This window comes from Haplochromis burtoni, unplaced genomic scaffold (assembly GCF_018398535.1).
Source record: "Haplochromis burtoni strain Fernald_Lab_line unplaced genomic scaffold, NCSU_Asbu1 Contig_72, whole genome shotgun sequence".
Taxonomy (NCBI): domain Eukaryota; kingdom Metazoa; phylum Chordata; class Actinopteri; order Cichliformes; family Cichlidae; genus Haplochromis; species Haplochromis burtoni.
Window position 1 is genome coordinate 1,678,448 of NW_024582433.1, and position 16,609 is coordinate 1,695,056.

A 16,609-nucleotide genomic window follows, 5' to 3' on the forward strand; every position below is an offset into this window, starting at 1 on the left:
CACACACACACACACACACACACACACACACACACATTAACCACATGCTGGCTACATCTGAAATACCCTCTGCTATCTTATCCCTCAGAGGAGGCCACCAAAGCAAAAGCATTGTCTTCAAATGTTGCCCATCTGCACGGATTACAGCTTATGTGTGTTGAGCTGCATGTTTGCACCTGCTTACGTAAGAAGTCTTTTTACCTTAATTTAGGTGTTCTCTTTCTTTTTCTTTTATCTTCTACTTGTTTATCTTGATTTCTTCCTCGGTTTCATTCTCTGTTCGTTTGACTTTTTATACCTTAGCACTGCAGAAGCATAAAGTAAGACATGGGCTGTAACTTACTGTCTCTTAATACAAAATAAAATAAAAGATGAAATTAAATCCCTCAGATAGAAACTGTATGTGTGCTTTAAACAACTACAGAGGTGTTCATTGTTTCTTAAAGTCATTAAATGCCTCAATAAGTTAATAAAAGATACATTTAGGACTACGTCAGTGTAGACGCATGGTTGATATTCAGACACCAAACCACTGTGTGGGAGGATGTATACATGTGACCAGGGCTCTGTATGTGTGAACTGCATTTCCTGTGCTAGGACATGATTCGGGGGAAAACTGCAGGGGGTGAAACCTGCCAAATATTCAGTGCTGTACGTGTAGTTAACTGGGTTGCAGGCTGATTTTGTAAGGTGGAAAGCCAAAGTGAGATCATCTGAGATGTAATGCGCCCCCACTCCCAGTTCTCACATCCTGTTCTCCTTCACCACCTTCTGCCCTCCATCTCCTTCTTTTCAACGTCCTATTCTTCTCTTTTTAATATCCCCCCTCCATGTCTTTTAGGTTACTGTGTTTGTCTACAATGACCTAATGCTGGTGACGAGAGAAAGCGAGCCAGGCCGATGTAATGTACTTCAGAGTCCCCTGTACCTCCGTCAGCTGCGACTCCAGGAGGGTATGTAAGCCTAAACACGGGAACCGTGATTCATAGATGTCTGAGACGTTGAGGTGGTTATATAGATCAAAAAAATTCTTCTTTTGTGCACCAACAGATTCTCAACAGTCCCATAACAGCCAAAATCTGTGTGCAATCTGTGTGTGTATGTTATAAAGCTAAACCTTTACAATTCACCACAGAGTAAGAAAGGAAGTGTAGCACACAGAGGCTGTGCAACCAGAAATAAACACGGGGAGCTATGACTGCAGTAATACTTTCAGCTGAGTTTAACCAAAGGATATTTAGGGAAAGACTGTCCAATTTCCTGTTGCTTTGTCTTTTTATTTCACCTTGGTGTAAACAATCATCTCCTCTGCTGTTATGGAGAGAATAGTTTGGCCAGCATGGCCACGCAGAGCACAGACAAATCAAATAAATACGGCCCAGCGTAAATATCTGTGTTTAGAGCAGCGGGTGAGGACAGGGATGGGGTCAGGAGGCATTACTGGGACAGGGCCGGGTGAGAGGGGGGGGCTGCTTAGACATGTGCATGGGCAAGAAACTGTACTGACAAGCTGACTGCTCCGGAAGTGGGTTTAAACCAAAACGCAAGCTTTATGCTTTGTGATCTGTTAATGTGATAACAAAAAACAAGGGAAAGGCTGTCAGAAGGAGAGTGTGTGTTCTGTACCAGATCAGTGTGGGGGAATCACCATGTAGGTTTTAGGGCGGCCTGAGAGAACCACAGAAGCACTGCTATGATTATGTAGAGAATGAGGATTACGAGTTCTCGCTTTCTAATATGATTACAGTTATATTAAAAGAAAAGTAACATGAAGGTAAAAACAGGGTGCAAAAATCTTGGTTTTCACTCGGTAACTAAAGCAGGTGTGAACCAGCATTGTACATGTATACAAAGTACAAGAAATGTTGCTGTTTCTTAAGTAGAATTAAGTAGATTAAAGCTAAACTAATAAAAGAGTAATGAAACAGATTCCTTTCTTCCAGAATTTGAAGTTTGAATTCTCCCAGCACAACAAGCCATATCTGTTTGGCTGCTGTAGTAAGACAAAAGAGATGGTTTTATGTTAGTAAAACAGCACACTAAGAGTTGATTTCAATACATATCTTAAGACCTTTAGTTGAATAAACTTGAAAAGGCTACCCAGCTCCTGTTCAGCTGGTGAACCACACCGCACAGCATGAGGTCATAAGGCTTACTATTGTTGACCTGTGGAAGTTGGCCAGCAGGTGGTAAGGGGGGGCGAACATGCTTTAACTTCCTCTAGAAGTAAAACCTCTGTTTGGCTGTCCCCACCTGATGGGAGATACATGTGGTCCAGGTGAGGTCAGCTGACATGTGAATACCAACAATCTACGTCCTCACTGTGTATGCAGAGTGCTGAGTGTGTTTCCTGAAGGCCTCTATCGTTTCCTTGGTTTTTGTTGGCACCATTGTTTCCTCTCTGTAGGCAGTTTCGTCATTGGCTGATATCAGGCCTACTATGGAGGAGATTTTACGATGGAGTTTGTGTCAATTATTTTTCATGTTGTAACAATGGACTGAATAATGGACTTGCTCATGAAGTCATCCACTGATTTGTGGACCATAGTGTTGAAGTGTAGCATCATTGACATTCATTTGCCAGCTTTGTTGTGTACTTTTTGCAATCAATTCGATCAATGCGTTGTTATAAAAATATCTCAAATCTTCAGAAAAGCGCTAACTGAGGTCATAATTTACAAGGGAAGCAGGACTGTTTTCTGGACAACCAGATCTCTTTTTGAAGCCAGAGCATTTGTAGACTTCTGACTGTTAGAACTAATATAGGTCCTTCCATCTTTTACACTCCTTTACAAGTTTTGGTAAAAACTTTGAAATCATTCTTTCATTTTAACAAGCTGTTAAGTCAGAAATATTTGTGACACATTTTTTGACAGGGATGAACTGAAATAGGACATATTAACTAGTTTTATTAATTGCAGCATTACATTGGAAATGCATTGTCACAGGATTTGACTGAATCTAGTAGCACTTCTGAGCTGTTCTTCTCTGTAGACACTGCTCCTCCTCTGGTCCAGTTCTGACCTCCATCCTGCACCCAAACAATCAGTGATCAGCAGGGTGGGGATTCAATTGAGTTTGCGTGTCTGTGTGTTCTTCATGAGAGGACACACACACACACAAATCTCCACCCTGAACCCTGTCATTGTTATTTTGCTTCAGCAGCGTCACTCAGGAAAGAGGCGCCGGGGGATTGTGTTTGTTTCAGTGAGGGTGTGTTTTATGCATTTGTGTGTGTGTACATGTAAGTACACAGTACACGTTCAGTAAAGGGGCTTTCCTGTGTTCCTGCCACCCCAATACTAGGCAGAGGAGCGTGGGAAACAATGAGAGAGTAAAAAACACATGTAAAGCCAAAATTACACTGTGTCAGTCTAAATATTGTTATTACACTAAACAAGCTAACAAGACTAACGCTCACCATGATGTGAAACCTTCTGACTCTTAAACCAAAATTCTTTATCTTTTACTTTCTTGGTACCAGGTAATCTCATCTTTTTCTTCAGTCAATTAACGAGAAAACTTGAGTGACTGTAAAGAACTGCAAGTATTATACCTCAGACAGCATTGTATCATGGTTTTCTTGATCCACTTCCATTTCAAATGATAACTTTTTGGAAATTAAGTACAAGTTTAAAAAAATTCTATCTTTTAAGAAATCTTTAAATTGTTACAGGATGTCTCCATCGGTATTATTCTCTAATTTAAACCTTACTCATATTATTAGCTTTTTACAATCCTGTGCAGTATGACAGCACTCTGCTTTTTGACATCAGAAATATATCCAACAGTGACCTCTGCTGATGCTTCTGCACATCACACGGGCTTTGGTTATACACTGTAGTGGTTCATTAAAATGTGGAGAAAAATTAGAGCCAAAAACAGAACAAAACACACACAAAAAAGCAGCAGGAAGAGTTTTGGGCCTCTGTTGTTGTTTCCTACTGTCACTATTCAGAATCTGGATTCACACATGGCCTTGTAAGTATAGAAAACGTGTCAATTTGTGCTTCAGAGAAGAGATAAAGTTTTGAATACTGTTTCTCAGTGTTGTTGGACTGAAAAATGACACTTCCTCACAGAAACTGTTGCATCACAATGACACCATAAAACACCATACAGTCTTCTCAGGTTGGCAAATACGGCTTTCACACAGATGATAAGACGTTTTTCTGCTACAGAGCATTTAGGAAGGTTGTAGGTTATGAACCTGGCATTTTGTATTTCTTAGATTACCGGACTGTACATAAGCAGGGGTTTCTTCCTGTGTATATTTGACCGTAGCTGACTCATCATTTTTGGTTGTCACGTCCTGGTGAGATTTAGCTCAGAACCACTTGATTAGGTTTGGGGAAAGACTATGGCTTGGGGCATAACAGATGCAGATCACATGCTAAAACCTTCTCCTGTATGTCCTTTGTTACATCTTCTGCTTGAATAGTGGTTTGCCTGAAAAAAAGCCAAAAATGACTAGAGATTTTAAAGCCACAAGGGGTCGCCTAAACAAACATTGGCTTTAACCTCCTCAAGCAATCGCCCTACGGTATTTTGCAGTTTTTCTGGTTAGGGTGGGCTCCTCTAAATGTATTTAAAGGTAATCTGAGCTACTAAACTCAAATGGGGGTTAAAACTGAAAAGATGATCATAAAGAGGGGGAAAATCTCCGTTTAAACAGCATTTTGATTGTAAATTCTTTCAACGGAAAGTGAAGAGAGGTTGCTACTTTGGCTTCTTGCTCACTTCTTCTCAGCTGACAGCTGTCTCATTTGGTTTTGTTAAACAGAGTAACAGAAATCATCAGACACAAACCCACATAGTCCCAAAGCGTGATTTGACCATCCAAAAAGCAATTATGATGGAACATTCTGGCAACTCTAACACTGCTGCAGCCAGAGGGGATTGGGCTTCAACCAGCACATTAAACATTTCTTTCCTCTTTCTTGCTCTTGTTTGTAAGTTTATGAATAGACACGGGGGAGTATTAAATATGCTGGTTGGGTTAAACTTAAATCAGTGTTTGTGAGAGTGCAGTTACAAACTGTTATGTATTAATCTTCTTTCTGTCGAAGTTAGAACATTTCCTCTGAAAGATTGGGTTCTTTTTCTTTTTTTAATCCAAGCAATTTTCCACTATGGGTCATGCTCAATTAATAAAAAAAAGTGCGCCAGTGAACATCAGAGACATTTGAATAAAAGTGTTATTTGGTCATTCTCAACAACAATCAAATGAAAATCATATCAAATAAAATCACACACACATTCCAGTAAGTGAAACTCATTTTTAATGTCTTAATAAACAATTAATATCTTTTAATAATTTGACTTTATTACCTTATTTGGCTTCGTAAGACAGACAGAGATAGATCTGTGGATGGATAGATTTGTTGATCTGTGTGTCTGCTTATGCGAAACAAAACACAACATTAAACCACGATGTATAAATTCTGGAGGTCTGAGTTCGACTGCGTGCGTTCACTCGATTACAACCATTTATCTTGACTCCAGACACACAGGCCTGTCTCACAGAGGGCTTTCTCAGTGAAATATGGGAGGATGTCTATGAAGCTGACGTACAGTAAAAGCTTTCCATCAATAAAAAGCATTTTGTCAGTATTGTAATCGGAAATCAGGAATGCTGCTTTGTGTACAAGAAGGACACGAGTGAGCAAAAAAGAGCGCACTAGAGTTGGCTTGGCAAAAAAAAAGTCTTGTTAACATCATCGTCTTCCTTAATTTGTCTTGCAGATTACGCTGAAGAACTGAGATTCTACCTTATTCACATGACGGAGGTAAGAGAAAGTGTGTTTATGTGCGTGTTTGAAAAAGAAAAATTAGCAAAGACGCAGAGCGCCAAGGAGGGTTTAACTAGAGCGGCCCATTTGGTCTGTGAGCCAGAAGGGGCAATTGGCTCCGCTGGAAATCACATTTCAGGCAAGAAGGATTAGCAGATAACTTTAATGAAAGAGTCTTTTCTCCCTGTGTTTTCCTTAGTTCTGACTCCATCACAGGCCTCACTCCTTCACACGTGATTTTTCACATATGTTCCCTTACTGGAAACACTGAAATTGTTTACTTAGATGAAAATCTGCCAAATCATATATGCGAAGCTACCCCTGTGGTGACCCCTCATGAATAAGTTAGCAGTAGAAAATAGCTTTTTATTGAGATATTAAGAAATAAACACAATCGTCATCGAACACGTTAATGCGTCAAACGTGATGCGTCTCTCTGTTTACATCGTGATTTGTTTTGTTGCTTCGTGTGAGTGCGCTTATAAAGAAAAATAATAATAACTTCATGCATCTGCTGTGAGACCTCTCAGGCTGGCATTTTGAGATAAAAGGAAAGGTGCCATTATCATTGAAATGAAAATGGCTCTTTAAAAGCTAAATGTTTTCCAGTGTTTAAAAAACAAACAAAACATGGCCATAACAAAATCCCAGAGGTCTGAAATGAGCTCATATATATTTATAATGTAAATCACATTCATGAATACCTGTGTGAGATTTCATTTAGTGAATCACAATCAGTTTTTTTCTCTTACTGAGCTTAAAATTAGAACTTTTTAATCAGTGCTGCTAATTAATAGCAATAATTAGTCAAATTTTCAGTTTTATTATACATGACCTTACCATCAGAATCAAAATCAGAAGACGTTTTTATCCCCAAGGGGCAATAAGAACAATAAGTAGCCAGTCATTTGCTTTCCTCTTCTTGAGCTGCCCCTCCCGCTCGCACTTCTTGCTAACTTGATTGCATTTTTTTTAACGCTGCAAGGTGCACGGAAAGGAAATGAAAAAGCAGGTTTCATTATGCTTTTAATGTTGCCATACATTATATTTTCATCACCTTTTACAAATTGCTATCATCCGCCGTTTCACCTCCTCCCCTTCCACAACGTGCACACATCTCTTATGCTGTTGTTTGCATTCAACTGTAAGAAGCCCTTAAGCGTAATAATATGATGCAGCTCCATTACTATGCAAATGTTTCGAAGACTTATATAAAAACATGTTCAGCGTTGGAAACCTTACTGCAGATTAATCCTGATTTTTCAGCAAGTCATCTGGCAGAGCATAAAAGTATGCCTCAAAATGCTTAAGCTATTAACATTAGCATGCTGAAGCGTTACTCATAGAGATTTATGGAGGTGTCGCTCGATAGCACAACAGCAAAGGTTAGGTTTGTGCTTTGAAACCATTTTATCATTGAAAAAAAAGTATTTTGTTTCCTGAGCAGGAACATGCATTGCAAAGTTGAATGATTAATGTTCAACAAACAACAGCCAAAAGGTGTGTCACTGTTTGCTATTTATCAACAGAAGCGGTGATCAGCAGTAGTTAAAATGAGCGTTCAACTTAAACATTTATTTTCGGCATTGTTTAGAAATCAATAATGAGAGAAAAAGAAAACTTTAAAAGTGCATTTCTGTTTTATTTAATAAGCAACTACTTCCAAAAGGAAACCACACCCTAGTGGAGTTGTTTGTTAGATGTCAAATACAGGATACTGTAAGAAATATCGCACAATTACCAGGTCAGCAGTCAGGAACACAGACATGTCTGTACACATTCCTGTATGCTGTATGGTTACTGAAGATTAAAAGAAAGCCATCATCAAAAATGTAGACAGGCCACCAAGTATTAGTGGCCTGTCCTCTACTATTGTAGATGGTGTTTTTTTTAAGCCTGCCGCTTCTTGTTTTGTCCTCCATTTGTCCAGTTTCCTCAACCCAAGTGCTTTGGGGATGTCTTTGTTAGTGTAAAATACTATTGTGTGTTACCTTTCAGGTGTAAAAAGGGGGAGCAGTTGGGATGGACACCCAACTTTGTGAATAAAACAACTTGAAAATGACACGATGTAGTTATTTTCAAATTCATGCCATTGGTGCATGTACCAAAAAAATCTCAGATCAGCTGAAATCTTGATCTCACGATCAAGGTCAAGTTTTCTGAAAATCTTGTGAACATGATAACGTGAAAGAGACGTGATCTATGATTTTGCAATTGATATCATAAATGCACCTGTTAAGAATTTCACATAAGTTCCAGTCTCAGTGACCTCAACCTCAAGGTCAAAGGTCAAGTTTTTGGAAAATCTTGTGAATGGGATGACTCAAGACGGGAGTCACCTAGGATGTTCAAACTTATTTCATAGGTGAATGTACTGGGAGACTGAGGTGAGCACTAGTGGCTTTATGCTATTTGAATATATGAGATGTACAACTAGTGTCCCATAAAGATAAAACAAAGTTACTGTGTTGGAAGCTACTTTTAGTTAAGCAAGGAAACACATAGGCGGTATTAGGCATTATTATCTTTACCTTACAATATAAATCACCTTGAGGCAACCGTTGTTGTCATTTGGCATTATATAAATGCACATGATAATTTTTAAGACCCCTTTCTTACACTACAGACTGAAGTTGTCAGAAGTGGTTTAGAATATAAACTGAAAACATGAACCAGTTTCCTTTTTCACAATCCAGTCAGACGTCTGCCGTTTGTTTTAGCTGACAGTGTCTGCTCATCTGGTTAATCTTTTCACTGAGCAACAGTATTGCATAACCCCCATCTTCTTTTTGTGAGCTGTGCACACACACAGACACACACACCTCGTCACACTGTTTTTGCTTTGAAATGTGCTGCGTAACCTCATTAGCAGCTTATGAATCTTTAAAAGGGTCTTTTTTTGTTTCTGACATTCCAGACATAATGAGAAGGGCCTAAAATCTGCCCCACTGGTTGGAAAAGAAAAAGGAAAAGGCTCCCATATTATTCACTCTGTCCAATTAGACAACACACACAAATAGAAACTCTTACATAAAGCAGAATGGAAAAGAAAGAGACAGAGTTTGAATAAGTTAAAGGCAGGTTTTGGGTGCAGTACAAAACATTAAACATTAAAACATGTGTTAGTGATTATATATCAGCTGTAAATAACTCTTATTGTCATTTGTCAGTGTTGTGCTGCTGATATATCTGTATATCTGCAGGGCTCTTGTTACATATATACAGCTTGGCAGCTAAGACAGCTGCAACAATTCTCCCAAATCTAATGCAGCATATATGGCAGGTATCAAACAAGAAGCCAGTGAGTTGTTGTTTCCAGACAAGATTTTCTTGGCTTAGCTTCCTGTTTATCCGACACATCCATCACAATTCACCTTTACGTTAAAACAAACTGGCTAATACAGTGTAGGTCCTCACTGTGCTGCCAGAAAGCTGTAGCTTATACAGTCATGGACTCCATACGATCTTTGAAGGTATTCTCTGGTATCAAGCATGGAGATGTAGGCAGAAAAGCTTAATTCCTGCAACTTGTTAGGTGGGGGTGGTTATGTGGGGAATTTGAAGCCAAGCCAACACCTTGAACTCGTCATCTCTGTAAAAAAAACAAACAAACATTTATACAGTTCCCTAAGCTTCCTGATATTGCTTAAAGGGAGCATTTATCCAGGAAAATGTATCAGTCCAAGAACAGAGCCTCTGTGATGATCCTTTTAGGCATGCTGACTTGTTCTAGTGTCTGTAAAAGTTGTGATGAGGGATGACAAATGCAGCAGTGAGACCTTGGATGACAGTAATGGAGACAAGTCGACAGTCCGAGACTATGACAGGATCGGTGGAGACTTCACCAGCGCTGTTTCTGTGCAATTCTGGCCATTAAACAAAACCCTTCCTGTAAATTTGGACGTGTTAGAAATAAATGATGAAACCCAGGTGTTGTAGCTAATTGTATGTGAATATATAATTACAATTTGGATACATATTAGCTGGATTAAATGCCGTAACCTAGCTTGATATTAAGGACAGTTTGATTAGAAAAAAATAGAAGTGCTCATTTAAAACAGCTGTATTGTATTTAAAAAAGGGCTTTTTATACATGACTTACTCTAAGATGTGAAATTTATCAGAGTGAAATGAGTGGAATTCCACTGCTTTCCCAGCATTCACAGTGTCGAGATGGTCTTCCCTGATTCTTTGTTTCTTTATTAGAGGCATCTGTACTGAGTGTCTTATGCAGAGAGGCCGTAGTGTTATCAACACAACAATTGGCTCGTGTGTGTATGTGGGAGTAAAGTTATCTGCCCTCAATTGTGTTAACACATGGTAGTAAACAAAGAGCAGCTGCACATTTATATTTAAGTGACGAATCTTAATCAGAGTCTTGATTAGTCTCAACTGAGTGGTTACGTTCCCTTTAATAGGGTGCATTGGTTTGTAAAGTGAAAAGTAAAAGACACAGATAAAAGCACAGATAGGGAAAAGATATTAAAGGAGTGTAGTAATAGGGGATCGTACCTCCTGACCACCAGAGGGCAACGATGTGTTGAGCAGCAACAGTTAGCACAATAGAGAATGTAGCAGAATGCCTAATTGAATTGCAGTGACATGTTAAAGCGACCCTGTTCGTTGATGTACCGTCATTACCTTTGGCTTGATATACATTGTGCACAAATATTAGTAATTCAGTTATCGGACTAAAAGAAGAAAAGAAACCTGCATTTGTACGCATCCACACAAAATGAAGACTCCTTTAGCATTTCTTAACTGGCGCCCTTATCGGGTTTAATCAAAAATATTAATGTCAATGCAAATACAGCGTCAGATCTGATTTTATTTACCATTTTCTGACACGTCACGCTTAATTTTAATTTTTAAGTAAGATTTAATAAGGTTTATTTTTACTATGATTCTCTTCTGGATCTCCTTAAGAGAAACAGCAGAGACTTTCGTTCTGCAGATGTGAGAAAAGCTCCCGTTTCTCATGAAATTGTAAACAGTTATAAAATCCTCTCTCTTAATCTGTCTGCCTGTGACACTGTTACAGTCCTCTTCCTTCCTTTTGTCTACTCCTGCCCTTCTCCTCCGTAACTGGAGGTCATCCTATTTTAGATCTCGCTCAAAACAGGACTGATCTAACCCAGATTTATACGTGAAAAAAAGTGTGTGTGTGTGTGTGTGTGTAGAGGGACAGGAGGGTGCAACTGGAAATTCAAGTGTGAGTGTGCGTCTGTAAGTGTGTCAGTGACGCAGGAGAGGAGAGAAAGTAAGGAAGAGTTGAGTAGGTAAATGAAAAGAAAAAAAGACAGACAGAGAAAGGAGAGACAGTTGAATGAGATTATTTACCGGTGGGCTAAAATCGTAGACTGATCATGGGCAACCTGGCTGACCGAGTTGGGTCTAAGAAAAGGTTCGTCAGGGAGGCGAGCTCTCTTCAGCAGCACCTGCTATCTGACAGTGGAGATGTAAGTGTCGAGAGCACTCTTAAAAACAGAGACTTCTGCTGCTAACTGACTTCTGTGTCAGGACAGCAAGAGCAGAACTCAAAGTGGCATTTTCTAGAGTGATAGATAACAGAGGAAAATTATTCTATCTGTTAAAAAAAAAGATTTTCCGGTTGTTTTTTCCTCATGGAAGTTAATTTATCATAGTCTGAACATGAATATAAACATTCATTTGGACAAAAGTTACCTGCATGTGTGTAAATTTAGAGGTTACCTGTGAGTATTTAATGGAATGTAATAATCTGGTGCTTTATGGCGTACCAAAACTTCCTGTCTGAGTATAGCTCTTCTAATAGTTGCTAAAGTGTGTGGATTATTCAACAAATGAAAGATGAGAATTCCATTAAGTGAAGTGCATGGTCTCTCATTTACCACCGTTTCCAAGAAATTGCCATTAGTGTCTGACTGCAGCGCAGTGGAGCACCAAAAAACAATAGAATTATAAATAACATCTTCTCAAAGCCCTGGCTGAAAATAGTGCTTACCTCTAACATACAGTAGAGAAATCCTGTTAATAAGTATCTTCCAGTTGTTGGTTTAGAAATAATTGCCTTTTGTACATCGGTAGTTATTCTGTGGCATCTCCACAGAGTAAGTAGGTCTGTGGAGATGCCACAGAATAACGGAGAAGAGATCAGATAAGCGGAGACTCTGCCAAACTAGGTGAAATCACAGTGTGATTTCGAGGCTGGAGAACAGCAAGGGAGCGCTGTCGTCAGGCTAACATAGGACAGTGTTTTGAACTCAGATGAAATTTATGCAAACTGCCTGTAGAATAAATGTAAAGTGTTCTCATTTTATTACGCACAGGGCGATGCAGTGTGTGGTTTTTTCATAGAGTAAATAAAAGTTGAAGACTCACTGTTTGAGTCCAAGATTAAGAAGATGTCTCAGAGGTGCTTCTGTGTTTTTGCAGTATGCCTTTTTCTGAGATTCCACACACATCTGAATTTCCCTTTGCTTTAAGTTGCATCATTGGCTGCATGATACACTGGCTGTCACTTGCAGTCTGAAGGCAGGGCACGACTGATACGCAACCAGGGGCTCTTGTCAGCAAAATGCCTACTTTATGATGGCTATCCATTACAGGGCAAGGTTGGGTCCAGTCTCTCAGGGGTCTAATTGAACTGAGATGTACCCTCTTCCCTCAAGCTGAGTCACAACTTAAAGTGTGCTTGGCTTTTTGTCTGATTTGATATGCCAGCGCAGATTGGGCTGTGCATACATCTAAATTTAATCACTTAAAGACGTCCATCTTAATAAAATGATTGCACTGAGATCTATGACAAAGACAAAGTACTCTCCTGAGCTGCTCTAAACTGTGGTTTATCTCCCTATTTCATCAGGTGTAGAGCAAATCATCTTCAGCATCTAAATTATTCATAAACCTTTAAGGGTGAAGAATCATAAAGTAATTTCCAAATCAATAATATATGTTTCCCCTGTATGACATACTTAGAGTAATTAACTACAACAGGCTTTCACAACAACTTGCAGACACTTTGCTATTGAATGGAAAAGTTTATTTAAAAAAAGCATCTTTGTCTATGGACAATTATGCTTATGCAATAAAAGCACAGCACACAGTCATATGAAAAGAGCAAATAAGTTAAATTATCAATGAACTCCCTCACTGGATAGTGATAGAAAGAATGCAAAACTGCTGCTAAAAAAAGCCACAAACTGAGAAAAAAAACTTTCGAAACAGTACTTGACATCTGTGGGTCCTGTCATGTGCTTACCATCTTCCCTGGTGGCTTTAGGAAGGGCCTCGGGCCAAGAACTCCAATTTACATGCTCTATTCGTGGCAGCTCTGCCGATGCAACCCACAGAAGAGCCCTGAGCTCAAAAGCAGACAAACAAATGAGAAATAGATTAAAGAGTGTGGGAAAAACACGGAGTCATGAGGAAATGACATCCTGCACATTTCATGTGGAACTTGATTTGTGAATTTCTTTGTGCAATTTATTGACAGTTAATCACACCATTACCTTCTAGCCCGTGAAAGAGAGAGATGAGAGATGCAACGAACCTGGTTTTCAGCTTGAAAAACACACATTGGATCAATGGATTTAACTGGGAAGACTATAAATATTTTTTCAGAATAGTGCCATCATGAGACATTGATACGTGAGACCGAGACTTGACTATTTTTCCTGACCTTTTCATTGCATGAGATACTATCTGCTGCTTCATACTAAAAATAGTGCATTGCTGTAGAGAAAGAAGAAGAATGCAGTCATTAATTTCCCCATTTCCCATTTAGGAAACTCAATGAAGAGGCAAAAAAACCAAACAAACCCAAAACCCTTTCTGACACTACACAGGTCATTTTTTCTGCACCATTCTCTTGCACATTTATAATGTGATAAGTGAAAACTGGTTAAATTAGTGACTCTCGCATGTATATGTGCTTTGGTATAAATATGATGCTAACTTGATGATATTAAATTCATAGGTCAGGGTAGTGATTATAAAGAGTCACAAGATCACCAAAGTCATTTCATTCTTGGATTCGTTCTCTGATGAACCAACGTCTGTACAAAATTATGTGTCAATCAGTGCGGTAGATGTTGAGATATTTCCACCTGGTAGCAAAATAATCAAGTTACTATCCCAAGAGCCATGCTCCTTCCACATCCAGTGACATTAGTGAGGGCATTCTGAACCAAGAGTCAGCTAGCTGCTTAAGTATCATTAGCTCGTGTTCACATGTCACCTATGCTGTGTCTATAAATGCATTAAATACTAAGATTGCAAAGCCTCAGTGGTCCACAAGCGAGATCCCTTAGCCCAGAGTAATTGAGAGTAATGCCAGGAAAGACATAAAGCCAGCCAGAAAGGATTTAAGGACAGTGACGTAACTCACTGTAACTCACTCATTTGTGACACAGTGAGTCACATGTTCAGCACAAGTGCGTTGGACATGACTAATACGGTATGACGCTGCTCGTGTGATGATGTACAAAGATTTACTCTGGAAAAAAAAAACTGGCTGGATGTCACACTTGATATATCCGGAACAATTCCTCTATTATGGCTGTTACAGATGAACTGAAAATACATAACAGCATTTATGCTTTTATTATCATTATTCTGCCACAGCAAGCGCCGTTGGTGGCATTATGTGTTTATCTGCCCTGTAGAGAGCTTTGCCTTACTGAAGAAATATGTACTGATTTTAATGATTTTAATGGAGGTACAGTAAGTGCGTGGAGAATGTTATAAATCTCCATGAGCACACATCTTAAGTCACTCCGTGTTTCCATATGGCCTAAATAGCCTCGGAATTTCCCATTTTTGTGTCATATTTTGGGATTTAGAAAATGCTTACTTACCAGTTAATGTTAGTTGATGGATGATGATATTGCAGTGAGTGTCTATATGAGAAAGTCTGACGAGCAGATGCTCAGGCCTCAGACTACTGAGAAAGCACTAGGTTTTAATAGGTTTCAGACTTTTTATTGTGTACTTGAGGGGACATCCTTTATATGATCAGTTCATACACGCCTCTCTGGCTCTAAACACGGCAACCCCATCCAACTGCTGTTCAGATCTTTTGTTTGGGCAGCAAATTAAACGATAGTTGGCTTACAGTTATGGGTCTTGGGCTTTGGCATGCCAATACGCAGACCAGCGCCGCAAACATTTTAATACGTCGTTAACAATAAAGAAGGATCCATGTTGATTTTTACCAGTGATTTTTACAAGCTGCAGCAATATTTGACGCTCAGTGATAACAGTCCTCTGGAGAAAGTTCCCCTTCTTCTATAAGTATATTTAAAGGAAAAATGACACTCTTTTGAGGATACTAATCTTCAGATTTTTAGATCGAGGACACAAATGGTTTGAGACAGATGGTGTAAAAGGAGGCCATCTATTTCCACTGTGAACAACTATGTGCCACCTGTAACGTCATCTTGAGACCCATTCCCAGGCATTTCAAGCACCGCTCACACCTCCGTGTGACCTTAATAACAAATAGGTTGGCATGGCGGAGCAGTATCTTACAAAGCATTCACACCTTGGTTCATGTGACCCTTACTCAATCAGGCAGATTTAATTATCATGCACTTTGTTGCTTCTTACCCTCTTACTTACTATGGAAAGTACAGGGTTTCAGTCCTTTGAAAACTTTATCTTTCACATGACTGTTCAGGACAATAAAGGTTCCGCTTTCATAACTCTGCTCAAAAGGAAGCCATGCTGTCCTTAGGTGATAAAAAACAACTGGAAAGCACAAGGAAAACCTGCCTGCTACCTTTACTGACTACTGCCTCTAGCATTTTCATTTTTCAGAATCACTATATTACTGTCGCTCGTCTCATCCAAGTTATAGAATGACAGCAAAATAATATTGTTGCCAAAATGTCAAACTGTGCCTTCGAGCTCTCGTATTTAGTCTGTGATCGTTAACACAAGGCAGCAGAATCATCGTTAGCAGGCGATGTGAAAAACAGAAAGAAGGAAAAAAAACATGGGCATTAGCTGTCATTGAAACCATGCTAACCTGTGCCAAAGCAGTTTAGGTGAGCTGTGTTGACAGCGGTCCAGTGCACTGAAAACTCATCTGCCAGATGGCTCAGGGGGAGGGCTTCAACCAGGGAGCACTTTAATCAATCTGATTAAGGGGAAATGCTGCCTGTATTTTTAGCCACTCCATGGCAGGCCAGTAACCATTCATTGAATTTTGTTTCATTAGCTCTTATGTTTATCTCTTGGAAGGGTGGATTTATAAACAGGGTGAACTAATGCAGAAACCCAAGTAAAGGGAATTTACTTATTTTAGCAAATAATTCTATGATCATCATAGACGGTAACTCAATTAATGCTAATTATTACAATAAGGGGTTCAGTTGGCTTAGCATTGAGTGGCTTGTTCTTTCTAACATTGCAGCCTGGGCCACTGATGAATCCTGTTTAAAAAACAAAATGACCATAAAAAGCTGCTTCCATATAGTCAGCGTGACTTTAAGGTCTTGAAGTTGAAAACGGTCCCGATTTTGAAGCTAATTTGTTTAGCTGTGCCTTAAATTAGTTCTTTGCATCCCCAAAAGACATGTAGGCCTAGTGTATGCACTGGAAAAGTGAAATGGCACTTGAATGTGTTTAAAAGATTGCCCTGCCGAATAGATTGTGGTGGCAACAGTACAGAAACCCCCTGCAGGGTCCTGACTATTCCCGCCCAAAACATGCAATCTGTGAACTGTCAACAGTTTACTGGCGTGACGGATCGTTTCAGCTGACGTAATGCAATGATGCACAAGTCACTGTCAGGGAAAGTAGACCCAGATAGATGTAATAATACACAGTTTAAC

The 16,609-nt window shown here is 39.3% G+C and overlaps 1 protein-coding gene across 6 annotated transcripts in view; it reads left to right on the forward strand.

The window, feature by feature from the left end:
- The window catches only part of rgs3a (regulator of G protein signaling 3a), a 120,918-nt gene that overhangs the window by 40,714 nt on the left and 63,595 nt on the right, over window positions 1-16,609 (forward strand). For 5 of the 6 annotated variants that reach the window (XM_042221711.1, XM_042221710.1, XM_042221709.1 and 2 more), the window contains 2 exons: window positions 842-953; window positions 5,746-5,789. In XM_042221711.1, coding sequence (XP_042077645.1) covers window positions 842-953; window positions 5,746-5,789 — 156 coding nt within the window. The other variant, XM_042221714.1, reaches the window with a different exon arrangement.